Genomic DNA, 14,359 nt, shown 5'->3' with positions numbered 1-14,359 from the left:
AGGCAGCCGACTCGTCACAATATACTAAAGGATACTTTAAATATATTACATATATACTTAAAATATATTTTTCCTAATGTATCATAGACAAGAAAAGGAAGAAAGACAAATGACTTCAGACTGTTTATTATACCAAAAGTATATTGAAAGGAAACCCATTACTAACATGAACATATCGGCTCCTGGAATACAACAGAGAATTGTGTTTGCGAGTGACCAGAGATGGAAAAGTTACAATATATTACTTAGAAAAAAATAATTCAGTAAATTTAATCCAAATATCACAACATGAAAGTCTCATAATCTCACTACAAATTACTTTTAGATTATCCCAAGACTACATGTGTAAATAAGTACAAGAGAAACTTAAGGCCATAAAAAGTCTTAAATGGTAAAAAATGGTAAGGTCTTACATTTGGGGGTGGAAAGACAAGAATTGAGATATGGCTTAAAGGGATAGTTCACCCAAAAATGAAAATTTGATGTTTATCTGCTTACCCCCAATGCATCCAAGATGTAGGTTACTTTGTTTCCTCATAAAAACACAAATAAAGATTTTTAACGAAAACCGGTGCAGTCTGCCAGCCTTATCATTGACCTGGATGGGCACCAGACCTTTAAAAGTAAACAAAAACATGCACAGACAAATCCAAATTACACCCCGCGGCTCGTGATGATACATTGATGTCCTAAGACACGAAACGATCGGTTTTTGTGAGAAACTGAACATTATTTATATCATTTTTTACCTTTGATACACAGCCACGTCCATCTGTCATGTGCACGAGTTTGGCATCAGTTACGTCACATGAGCACGCGCTCTGGCGTAGAATACGCAAACGCCGGAAGCGATCTGTCGCATGTGTACGACACTCATTGTTTACACAGTGCACAGAGATTGTGTGTATAGCGGCTATTCAAAATGGTAATTACTTGCGGGTATCCTGATTGTTTAAACCGATTTAAAGCTAAAAGATTACATTAGTTTGCGCAAACTCATCCGGGACTTTTCACTGATTTCCCCTTACGACGTTTGCGTATTCTACGCCAGAGCGCGTGCACATGTGACGTGACTGATGCACATGACAGATGGACGTGGCTGTGTATCAAAGGTAAAAAATGATATAAATACTGTTCAGTTTCTCACAAAAACCGATCGTTTCGTGTCTTAGGACATCAATGTATTATCACGAGCCGCGGGGTGTAATTTGGATTTGTCTGTGCATGTTTTTGTTTACTTTTAAAGGTCTGGTGCCCATCCACATCAATGATAAAGCTGGCAGACTGTTTTTCGTTAAAAATCTTCGTTTGTGTTTTTCTGAGGAAACAAAGTAACCTACATCTTGGATGCATTGGGGGTAAGCAGATAAACATCAAATTTTCATTTTTGGGTGAACTATCCCTTTAATGTGATGATTAAACTTCAAAAAGCTATGGTTTTATTTCATAAATATAAGTGCTGCACATTTCAAAGACTGCTGCACTGCTTTGTGTACAGTCCTTACCGGGAAATCGCTATATTTCTGCTGTTTCGAAAATGCCATCTGCTGGCAAAGAATGAATTTGCATTTTTGATAAGCCATCTGCTGTTTTTGTTCAGACTAGTACGAAAATCAACCCATATTTTTATTTGTGCAGGTCTTAAATGTCTTAAAAAGTCTTAAATCTGATCTTAAAAATCCTGCAGATACCCTGAATATCTATAATTACACTTCAAATGATTTCTGCATGCAGTTGTGCCCACATAATAAGTTGGCAACTGATTGTTCTAGTATTTTGATTATTATATACAATAAATGTCAAGATTGATGCATATGAGCGATTTTTTCAGCCAGTGCATCAGGGAAATGGCTGAATGGTTAAGATCATCATAAAATTATATACAGTAATATGTGACCCTGGACCACAAAACCAATTTTGACCCATACAATGTATTTTTGGCTATTGCTACAAATATATCCTTGTTACTTAAAACTGGTTTTGTGGTCCAGGGTCACATATTACAAAGTGTATCTTATATCTAACATTGATATCAACTTTAACATTTTAGGAGGAGACCATCATAGACATCATCAAAGGCAAGTATGAATTGTGGGTCGAACAATAATTTGCTCAAAAAAGCCTCTTTAGCCAAATCTAACTAATGTTATTCACTTTTACAGAAGTAGATGACATACCTGTCACGAGGCGTGGCAGAAGTAGCAACCTAAAACGCAGAGGTATCCGAGAAAATTCAGAGGAAAGGCTATCAGAGAACATAATCAGGTAACATATTATTTGGCAGCAGAAAACCACATAACCGTATTGATTATTACACTATGTACATAATTAACTATGTCTCACAAAGGGTGGAAGACATTGAGGCAGGAGTTAAAAGTTCAACTGAGGTGGCAGCTGTGGAAAATCGTAACACTTGTTCTGTAAAAGAATCAGAAACGGTACTCAGGGTATGTATTCAACTGAATAATGTTTGCTTCAATACTAAACAGCTTGAACTGTATTATTATGTACTTTGTTTTCTTAAAGTAGCCTTTTTTACACTTTCAATTCATTAATTAACATCTCTCTTCTCTAATTTGGCAGAGCTCAGTAGATACAGTAACTGCAACTCTGACAAACTTTGCAGAGCTTAGAGGATCACAGAAAGAGATGGAACAGGAAATTGAAAAAGATATTGTCACAGCTACATCAGAGGGTACTCCAGTCACCCACCTCACCACAGCTGGGGAAATAAAGAGCCAAAGAGATGGTAAAGAGAAATGTGAAATGGTTATTAAGGAGTACACTGTAGAAATACAAAGAGCCACTATAAGGTCTATTGACCAAAGCCAACTTCAGTCTGTGGTGGATGCAGAAATTGTTAAGAGTACAGGAACTGAAGAGGGAAAAAACAAAGAGGTTGAGGAAGATGAACTTGTTTGTGAGGCAGAGAAGGAGGGAAAAAAACAATTGCTAGATGAAGCTCAAAAGGAAAAAACTGCAGAGACTGAGGTGGCAGAGCAATCAGAGATTCATGCTAAATCAACAGAAAGAGAACTAGCATACTGGGATGTAGAAGTAACAGAGAATATAGAAAGAGCAGAAGATGAGGTTATGGTAGAAAGCAGAAAGGACCTAATTGAGGACAACAGTAATGACAGCATAGGCCAAGAGAAAACTGAAGCAAAGGATGAAGAGACAGTTCTGCAACAGTCTATGGAAGTTAAAGACCAGACAGATATAGAGGCAGATTCTGTGACAGAGGTCCTTAGTACTAAAGAGTTATTATGCGCCCAGCAAAAACAAAATGTGGCTGAAACAGAAGTCTCTGAAACAAACCAAACAATGACAAACAATGATACAATAATTGAAAAAGCTAGTAAAAATAAACCAGGCCCTGATGAGGAAGAACAGGTCTTGACCATGAACAAATTACCTCAAAAGAGAACATCAGCTTTAACTCCCTCAAGGAAGTCCAAAAGACTTAAGCATCAGCCTGCTGAAAAAGATCTTAAAACTACAAAGTCTGGGAAAACAGTCCAACAAAGATCCAAACATCACAGCAAAACAGTTATGCAAGACAAAAGTACTGAACAATCAACAGATGAACCTGAACATGATGTTTCTGAGGCCATGGAAAAGATACAAGAAGCTCAAGGTGAAAATAAGGCAGAAGCAAAGTCTGAGGTTGAGGAATACAAAGAAAAAGAAATGCTCACAGTCGAAACTGTATCTAATATGGATATTGAAATCACACAGGTTGAGGAAACTGTAGATGTAGTTCCTATAGTTTCAGAAATTAATGATCAAGAAGGAGCACCACAACAGTCATCTGTAGAGCCTCCCAAGGTACAAGAATTAAAAACAACACCTCAAGATGATGAGACAATGGAGAATAGCACTGTAATGTTGACAGTGAGTGAAGCCAAAGTTGTGCTTATAGATATGCACAGACTTTCTCCTAATGATGCAGATGATAATCATGGAGAGATCTGTACTTCTGAACAAGAAGGAATGAAGCACACTATGCCATCTGAGCAACAAGCAGCTGAAGAAACTATGACAATAGAGGAACAAGACAGTACATTAGACACCAAACTTATGGAAGAACCAGCCTGTACTACTACAACAGAAGAATATGATGTAGCAGCTGATGCCAACAGAAGTCTAGAGCAATCAACTGCATACAAAGAGCAAGAGGGTGAACCAGAACCAGAAACCGCAGAGGTTGCTCTTCAAAGCCTGGTCGAGAAACCAGAGGAGAAAGCAGACACTGAACAAGCTAACAAAGATGAGCAAGATTCAGACAAGCTGTTTCCCAAGCCAGGCAAACAAACTCAGGAGAAAGGCTCTATTGACACCCCAAGTAGGTTCACAAGCTTTAGAGATCAACCTGTTGAACCCGAGTTGACAGTTAGAAGTCTCAGGAGCACTTTGAAACCAATCAAGATCACCCCTGTTAAGAGATCCAGACATAGCAAAGCAGTGATTCAGCAGGCGGAAAGTGTTAAGACACAACTCAGGACTGATGAAAACCCTGAGAGGGATGAAGTTATTGCAGAGGGTGTAGGTCCAAAGGAGAATGAAATGGAAAACACAAATATTGATGAAACTGCAAGTGCCGAATGTGGAAGTTCTGAACTGCTGAAAGCTGCAGAAACAAATGATAAAGAGAAAGAACCAAAAATTACAAAAACCACTGAGGAGATCCCACTTAAAGAAACAGAAGCTGAGGAGGATGTAACAGAAAACAGAGTTAAAGACATAACAACTGAGAGCATGGAAGCAGATTTGGCTGGACAAACTGATAGTGACATAGAGATTAGCAGTCTTTCTCAGGAGATACATGTCCAGGAAGAGGAGGTGCCAATCAGCACAGAAAGACATCTCAGACGTAGAACAATAAGAGTTAAGTCTCCACTGAGAAGGAAATCTAGACGTGAGCAAAAACAAAAAGCTGAAGCAGTGACAGAAGAGAGAGTTAAAGAAATGGAGAACAAAGAAGCACATTTAGCTGAGATGGAGTTAGTGGAAGAACCAAACATGAGTAGAGATAAATATGAAAAAATATCAGCAACAACAGAAGAGACTGTGAATGTCTGTATACCAATTATTACAACTGAGACCAGTTTGGAAAGCCTTAATGAAATGGCAAACACAAACATTGAGGAAACTATAATTCCAGAGAGTTCTGAACTATCTATGGGTGTAGAAATACATGATCAGGAAAAAGAAATTCAGATTGTCGATGGTCCTGAAGAGAAGGTCTCACTTGTAGAACCTGGCAATGGGGCAGATAAAGATGGTGGTACTCCAGTAATACAATTACAAAGAGCCACAGTAGTACTTGTGGATTTGAACAAACTTTCCCAAAATACAGAAGAAGAGGGAGAGACTTCTGAAGACCTGACACATTCCCATATGGAGGAACAACTGAAACTGGATGAACCATATAAACATGAACAAGAACTGTCTAATCTGGCATCAGAAGAGGGAGAACAACACGAACTACAAACATATGAAGACACTGAAAAGACCCCTAAAAAAGAGAAAATGGAGGAAGAAAACACATTTGAAGAGCAAAAGCCAACTGAAGATTTGGCCACAATCCCAGCTGACGGTGACCTGGTGGAAAGCAATGAAATTGAAAAAAGTCAGAATGAGAATGAAGGGGTGGGCAGTCTTGCCCAAGAAAACTTAAAAGAAGAGGCACCAGTCAGCATAGAGAGGAGTCTCAGGCGTAGAACAATAAAAATTCAGTCTCCACTAAGAAGAAAATCGAGACGTGTGCATAAACAAGAGGCTAAAGCTTTTGAAGATAAAGCTAGAAATGTCCCAATAACCAGAAAGGGAGTTGAAGAAATGCTTAAAGAAGGTCCAAAAGTACATGATAAAGAGGAAACGCTTAAAAAATCAACTTTAGAAACTACTGAAGTCTTTCAAGTTGTAGAAGTAGATCATGAAGAGCATGAAGTAAGAAAAGGATTTGAAGATATGATGGAGAACAAGAAAACAAATTTAACTGTGACAAAAGACACAGATAAGGAGGCACTTGAGGTGGGAGAAGAAACCAATGTAGAGCAAGAGGAAAATGAGCCATTGGTCAAAAATAAAGAAACAGCAGAGGCAGAAAAACCAATGGAGATTGACCCAGTGGTTAGCAAGGAGCAAATCACCATCCAAATAGAGGAGACGTCCTCACAGGTGGAAAGCACTGAAACCAGTCAAAGTGACAATGAAAGGATCACAAGGAGAAGTCTGAGGCTTAGTACGAAATCAGTCACACCTACACAGAAGACCAGAAAATCTACACGTCTCCACAAAGTAGAGATGGAACCAGTGAAAAAGACGAATATGAATAGAAATGAACATGATAAAACCTCAGCAACAATAGAAGAGACTGTCAATGTGTGTATAGTAGAGAGCAACTTGAAAAGTCTTGATGAAATGGCAAACACAAATGTTGAAGAAACTACACCTTTTGAACCTGAGACTTCTGAAATTCTGATGGGTGTAGAAATAAATGATACAGAGCAGGCCTCTCAGATTGTAGAAGAGGTCCCACCTATAGAAGCAGAACCTGGTGAGGAGGTAGAGAAAGATGATGGTACTCTAGTAATACTGCAAGAAGACACACCAGTACTTGTAGATTTAAACCAACTTTCTCAAAATACAGAAGAGACTGACACTCCAGAAGTCCTAACACTTTGTCACACAGAGGAACAACTTGAAATCTGTGAACCAGATAAAAGTGAACATGAACCATGTAACCTGACATCAGAAGAGGAAGAACAAGACATGACAGTTGAGGGGCAAAAACAAATGGATGTTTTGGTAGGAGAGGAAAGAGAGATTGTAGAGGAATATAAGGTGGTCATAGATGAGAATGTGGAAGAAAGTGTAGCATCTGGAGAGCATCCAAAAGCAACAACAATGGAAGACCAAACAAATTTAACTCCGGAGAGAGAAAATGATCAAGATATTTCTTTAAAAGAGAAACAGATTAAAAGTGATGTAGAGATGAGGAGTGTTGGTAAGGAGGCACCAAAAGCTGTCCAGGAAATCTTAGAAGAGGAGGGATCAGTCAGCACAGAGAGAAGTCTCAGGCGTAGAACAATAAAAATTCAGTCTACACCAATAAGGAAATCTAAACGAGTACAAAAAGTAGAGGCTGAAGTTTTTGAAGATAAAACTGGAACAGTTCCACTAACAGGAAAAGGAGATGAAGAAATGCACAAAGAAGGAGCAGAAAAAGATGATAATGAGGAAACACTTCAAAAATCAACTGTAGAAGCTACTGAGAACGTTGTCTCACTTATAGAAGGAGAACCTGATGAGGATGTAATAGAAAAAGGATTTCAAATCAACAACATGGACAACCAGGAAACAAATTTAGGGAATGAAGCAGCTCCTCAGATGGAAAGAGAAGAAGGCAATTTAGAGCAACAGGAAAATGAACCATTTGTTGAAAATGAGACAGAAACAGCTGAAACAGAAAAGCCCATGGGGATGGATGAAGTTTCAGTGGATAACAAGGAGCAAACATCAGTTATAGAGGAGACCACCATTCAAGTAGAAGAAGAGATCTCACAGATGGAAAGCTCTGAAACCAATGAAAATAAAAGTGAAAGGACCACAAGGAGAAGTCTAAGGATCAGTGCACAATCAGGCACACCTACACAGAAGACCAGAAAATCTACACGTCTTCACAAAGCAGATTTGGAACTAGTGGAAGAAGCAGAGATGAGTAGAAGGAAAGAAACTTCTTCAGTGTCAGCAAAGACTGCAAATGTCTGTGTACCAGTAAGTGTGGAAAATCTCGATGAAGACAGAGATATGGTTTTCATGAGTAAAAAGGTGGAAGCTACTTCAGATAAGCAAGAGATATCGAATGATAAAGGTAAGGTGGATGAAGCTTTGCCTGAAAGATGTACAGGTAATGAAGAAAATGAGACTGTGAGCTCAATTAAAACAACTGAAAATGAAATTCTGGTGGAAATGGATGAAACACAAAAAGATGTAGAGGAGGCAGTTCAGGAGAGCCAAGCAGAGTCTTCACAGGAAAACACAGACCAGGGACAAGAAAAAGCATTGTCACTGGATGAAAATGTGGGGGAAACCAAACTGGCAAATGAATTTAAGACAAAAGCTGTGGAGGAAGAGATTGCTTTAGAAAACTCAGAGCAAGAAGCAGCTTTCATTACACAAAGCCTCAGATACCGAACAGTAACAGTCCAATCTACACCAAGAAGTAAATCAAAACACCCCCACAGACAAGAGCTGGAGTCAGAAAGAAAAATGGATCAATTAAATCTCCCTATTGGGAAGGAAAATGAAGCATTAATTGCTAGGGAGGGCACTGCTGATTTTGAAAATTTGGTGACAAAAGTGGGAGAGGCCATAATTCAGACTAATACAGAAGAAAAGTCAGAAAAATCAGGGAGAAATGATAATACTGAGAAGGAAGGGAATGAAATTCTGTCTGAAATCATGGAAAGTAACAGTGTAAACACTGAGGAGAACAAAACTCAAGAAGAAAATCTTGAGAGAGAACATGAGGAGGTGCCTAATAAACAGAAGGAAGAACAGGTTTCCAATGTACAGAAGGAAGCAAAACCACTCCAAGAACAAGTAAATGAGGAAGACGCAGAAGATGCGCAAGGACGTTCTGTTGATTTGGAGGAAACGGCAGTGGAAAGGAGAACTCTGAGGAAAAGAACAACTGTTGAAACAGCTGCTCCAAGAAAATCCAAACATCTTCGTAAACAAGAGCATGATGACGATAGCGAGGAAGTCGAGGCAGTTACGGGACAAACTGAGTCAGCAGAAGTGACATTTACAGCAGACAGTGTAGAGCTGAGGTCAGATGTAACTGCAGCAGTTTTTGAGGGCATTATTTTGGATGAAGAAATACTACAGAAAGTCCAGACAAATGCAGAAGGGGCTAAATCAGATGGAGGTAACACACATAAAGACTCAGAGACAGCTGCAGGTGAATCTCAAGAGGAGCAAAAACAGAGCAGATTAAATACAAATGAGGGCTTCACGTTAGCGTTGGAAATAGAGGAAACTTCAGTTCATGAAGAAAACAAAGCAGATGAGGAAGCAGAGATGGAGGCTTCAAAAGAGATATTCACATCTGCTGAATTATCTGAGATAGGTGAAGAAAATATCTCTGATGGTGATGAGAAAGGTCTTGCCATTGAAAAGCAGAGTAGTACAGCTTCAACCAGACGAAAATCAATGAGGCTACTAATGCTTGAATCCAAAAAGAAAACTAAGGAGGATGAATCAGATTCTGAATCAGAAGCACAACAGAGACATCAGAGGAAAAGAAAAGCCATAACTGATTCAACACCTGCACGTGGATCAAAACGCCATGTTAGGGGTAGAATTGTTTAGCAGATTTGTGGCTCTTGTGTTAGTACAAGCCTCCTATGCATTGTTCGAGGGACCAACCAATTATATACATAATGTGACATTTTCTACACTTTCATATGCAACATAATGCAAACTATATGTTGTATTTGGGAGTATTTGGGATTTTATAAAACAGGTGTTTCTTGAAATAAAGATTTACTGGTAAATTACACATATATAGTTGATAAACAATTACTCTTTTTTTCGTTTTTATTTCTATATTACGCAATGCAAATTCATTATAGAGGTAGTTTTTAATGTATAGAGCTATTTTTATATATTCCATATTATTTTGATTTTAAAGTCAGCAAAATGAAACATGCAAGTCAACTGCATTCAATTTGGTTCTGGATTGCATGCTTAATTAAAGTAATTTGTTCCTCATTTTCAAAATACAGTTGCAAGTGTTTTGTGTGAACCATTTTTCCAATGTGCATTATGTGCTTCCATTACATATACATATGTGAGTTTGTGACTGAGGTGTCCCAAATGATAGAGAACCTGCCACGACTGCCCTTGTTTTTATTGCCAAGAAAACTGTATTAGCCTTTTGTCAATCTCACAGCAATACATTTTGTAACTGCATCCTTTTTACCATCATTTTCAAGTCTTTTAAGTAGCAAATGTTTGTGAATGCGTCATGCTATGGGTTTATTGTTTATTTTACACTCCATTCTGTTAGCAGAGCAATTAATGTAACTTCACATTTCATCAATGTTGAAATGCAAAAAGAATTTGTTTTCTCTCTGTGCTTGACCTGTGAAAATATTTCCCTGAACTGTGATTTGTCAGTCTTTTTTCTTTTTTCCTAAATGTTTCAATAAAGCCATGAATTATCAAGGTTATTTGAATACTTGTATGTTCGGATAGGCTTCAGCATATGCTTCATGTCCTGTTAGAATTGTTACATTAAAAGATAAGTTCACTTCCAAAATAAAAACATTTACTCACCCCCATGTGATCCAAGATGTTCATGTCTTTCTGTTTTCCGTCGCAAAGAATTAAGGTTTTTGAGGAAAACATTCCAGGATTTTTCTCCGTATAGTGGACTTCAGTGGTGGCCAATGGGTTGAAGGTCCAAATTGCAGTTTCAGTGCAACTTCAAAGGGCTCTACACAATCCCAGCCGAGGAATAAGGGTGTTATCTAGGGAAACGATCAACCATTTCTATTCTTTTTAACCATAAATGCTTGTCTTTCACCAGCTTGACCTCACGCATTATGTAATCACGTTGGAAAGGTCACGAGTGACATATAGGTGGAAGTGCCGACAGTGTTTACAAAGTGAACATGCAAAGAAAGTCAAATGCCCTTTACAAAAAAGTTAAAACAACAATTTCGGTCGATTTTGAAGTTAGAGGAACATGGGATGGAGTTTTTCGCAATTTGGACCTTCAACCCGTTGGCCACCATTTTAGTCCACTATATGAAGAGAGAAAAAAAAATGAAATGTTTTCCTCAGAAACTGAACAAGACAGAAAGACATGAACATCGTGGATCACATGCAGGTGAGTAAATGGTCAGTTAACGTTTATTATGGAAGTGAACTTCACCTTTAACAAGACAGTCTAGCTTTACTTTTTATCCTAATCTGGACAGTTTATCTCTTGTTGCAAAATTGCTTCTAGAATAGATAGCCTACTTTATATTTTTTTATTTACCTTTTGTTTGTGTTATTTTTCTTTCAAATCAATGCCACTTGATACTTGATATTTTTGGTTTACGTGCTGAAATGCTTTTTTTTTTGTGCCACAAGGGATTCATTCAAGGAATATTTTAAGGTTTTTGAGGAAAACATTCCAAGATTTTTCTCCATATAGTGGACTTCAATGGTGGCCAATGGGTTGAAGGTCCGAATTGCAGTTTCAGTGCAGCTTCAAAGGGCTCTACACAATCCCAGCCAAGGAATAAGGGTGTTCTCTAGGGAAACAATTAACCATTTTCTTAAAACAATAACAATTTCTAATCTTTTAAACCATAAATGCTTGTCTTGCACCAGCTTGACCTCACACATTATGTAATCACACTGAAAAGGTCATGCATGACATTGGCGGAAGTGCCAACAGTGTTTACAAAGTGAACATGCAAAGAAAGTCAAATGCCCTTTACAAAAAAGTTAAAACAACGTTTTTGAACGGAAGTACACAGACAAAGAAGATGCAAATGAGCTAATGCAAGACTAGCATTTGTGGTTAAAAAGTATACATTTCTCATTTTTATTATTTACCTTTTGTTTTGGATTTTTCTTTCAAATCAATGCCACTTGATACTTGATATTTTTGGTTTACGTGCTGAAATGCTCTTTTTGTGCCACAAGGGACAGAAGGGGTTCAGAAAAAAAATGGCAGCTGGCAGCAGGAAGTACCTGCCATTGACAGCAGGAAGCCAGTTACTGGCATTCGGAGGGTAGGAGGGACCTGCCACTTGGTGACAGCCAGTCAGCATCGATCAACTTGGCAGCAACCAATCATATGCAACTACGACAGACACGAATGGCAGTGTTTGTTGGAGCGGTACATTTTGAAATTAATGATCGGAGTAATGAATAATTGTTGCCTTGTGGGCTACCATTAACTTAAAATTTTTTGTTTACCATTAAAAATTAACATGATCAAATAATCTGACATCATACAAAGCCCGTTACGAATTTAAAGGCTTTATTAAACAACCGCAACAATGTTGTTTCTTGAAATACTACAAATGTAAAACTGAACCTTCATAACACAGCTTAAATTATTACAAAATAAAGGTAATAAGCCCGTGTACTTTTGTAATTCTGTCTTTAATCAGTTTACTGAATTTTTGAATATATATATATATATATATATATATATATATACCGTTTAAGGATACTTTTATTTGATTTAATCGTATAGTACACAGTAATGACTTATTATATAAAAATTGGTATATATTTGTTATACGTTTATATACGTTTTTAATATATATATATTAGAGGTCGACCGATATTGGTTTTTACCGATACCGATAGCTAGGTTGGACCACGCTGGCCGATACCGATTAATTAACCGATAGATTTTGAAAATGGATATTGAAGGGCAACTAAAATAGTGCTCTACGATTTAAAAAAATAAATACTAAACCATACTTTGTAAATGAATAAAAATATTAATATTAATTATAAATTGATCATTAAAGTTATTTCATAGTTCATTAATGTTAACAAAATGAACTTCGAAATGTAACAATATATCAGTAAATGTTGAAATTAACACTTTGAACAACACTTCTATTCTACAGCTTTCACCAATCTTAGTTGATGTTACAAATGAAATGGGCTCATTGTAAAGGGGTGGGAATCTTTAAATTTTAACATTTTTTTATTATATAAGCTGGCTACTTTTTAAAACAATTACTTATTTAAAATTAGTGTTCTTTAAGTGTCGGCAAGTTTACAGAAATAGTTGTTGTTTTTTTCTTTTTCGTTTGATTATTACTGATGAGATCAGACAGTTGCTGCTTTAACAGGCTGCATTCAAACGAATGCAGATCTATTTCGATGTATCAGATATTTTGTCCTGCTCTGAAAACATAACTGACTGTGTGTACATCAGTTTCGTATAAAAGTATTTGAAAATCCAAGTGCATTTAACCGCATCTGCAATCAAGCTTTTTAGGACGAACAAACACAAAGAGCAATTGAAAGTCTGTCAGTGCATCTACTGCATTACAAACGGCAGAAATGAAGGCACATGTAAAGTCAAAAACTGCGATTGATAGCTCACACGGTCAAACAATACACACTTATTAGCTCACTGTGGAAATTCTGTGCAATGAAGCCAGCCGCGTTTCTGGCGCGCACGCGTGCCATATGCGGGAAAAACACAAGCTCATTGAAGAGAGGATTGAGATGCGTCTGAGAATCTATTTTTCACCCACCCTTAATGAAACCGAACAAAAGTGCAGCGCTGTGTTGCGCGGACAACTTGCAGGTATCACACACACACACACACAGGACGCGTTCAAGCATAAATCTAAAACAGTTTATTTAATCACCAAACGGGCAAATGTTTACTTCAAGAATGATCAAAAAGCGGCAAAGGTTAGTTTAAACATGAAACGGAAAGAGAAAGTGCGATCTATATTGCAGCCATTTCAGAAACAATTTCTTTTCTGTTTTACATTTATGTTTAAATATGATTTGTTTTTGTTTTGTTTCAGTTTAATATGTTAATTACGAAAGAAGTTTGTGTAATTTGTAAATGTCGCAAAGGACGTGGTATGAATTGGACGGCAATACGCCAGGAGAATTGGAGAGGGTCAGACACAATTTTTGACCACTTGGTACGTTTTTATTTGTGGAAAATCCCTTCTTTAACGAATTTCGTTTTGTATTATTTTTATCTTAATTTTTAATAGATATTTTTGTTGATCAGTTATTAAAATCAAATAGGAACAGGAAAATGGCATTGTGAAATAAAGTGCGTAACAAGATGCAAACTCACCATGCTTTAACGGCCTGAAGAAAAGGCTAAAACATAAATTATAGCTCTATATTAAGCATACAGACTTAATTAGAGCTACAGAAATACAAATAGTTTGCTTAAATGCACAATACTTAATTTTCCAGCCCAGGGTCAAGTCTTTATGAACGATGTGGGACAGATGTGTAATGTAAAACTAAGGCGCGCTGTGACTGATTTTGTCGGCTGAATGAACACAGTTTGCTTTCTCATGTCTTTAAATCTGCAACTTTGCTGGCTAAAAATATGAACAGCTGGATATAAATCAATACAAATATATGGTAACATTCCTGGCATTAAACATTGGTCTGGGGCTTAACCTCTCATACTCTATGACAGCGGAGCGTGAGCCGCTTCAGCAAAGAATGCAACCCGGAAAAACCATCGGCAAGGATTTTTGCCGATAACCGATAGTTCGGCCAATCAACTATCGGTGCCGATTAATCGGCAAAACCGATACATCGGTCGACCTCTAAT

The 14,359-nt window shown here is 37.5% G+C and overlaps 1 protein-coding gene across 1 annotated transcript; it reads left to right on the top strand.

Annotated features, from left to right (window-relative positions):
• Positions 1-3,597: 3,597 nt before the first annotated feature.
• LOC141335661 (uncharacterized) lies at positions 3,598-10,244 on the top strand. The gene has a single exon (XM_073841191.1). It carries the CDS (start codon positions 3,613-3,615, stop codon positions 9,379-9,381), a length of 5,769 nt encoding a protein of 1,922 aa, XP_073697292.1. The 5' UTR covers positions 3,598-3,612; the 3' UTR covers positions 9,382-10,244.
• The last annotated feature ends 4,115 nt before the right edge of the window (positions 10,245-14,359 follow it).

Source organism: Garra rufa, chromosome 5 (assembly GCF_049309525.1).
Source record: "Garra rufa chromosome 5, GarRuf1.0, whole genome shotgun sequence".
Taxonomy (NCBI): domain Eukaryota; kingdom Metazoa; phylum Chordata; class Actinopteri; order Cypriniformes; family Cyprinidae; genus Garra; species Garra rufa.
This window is presented reverse-complemented; position numbering and strand designations above follow the sequence as displayed.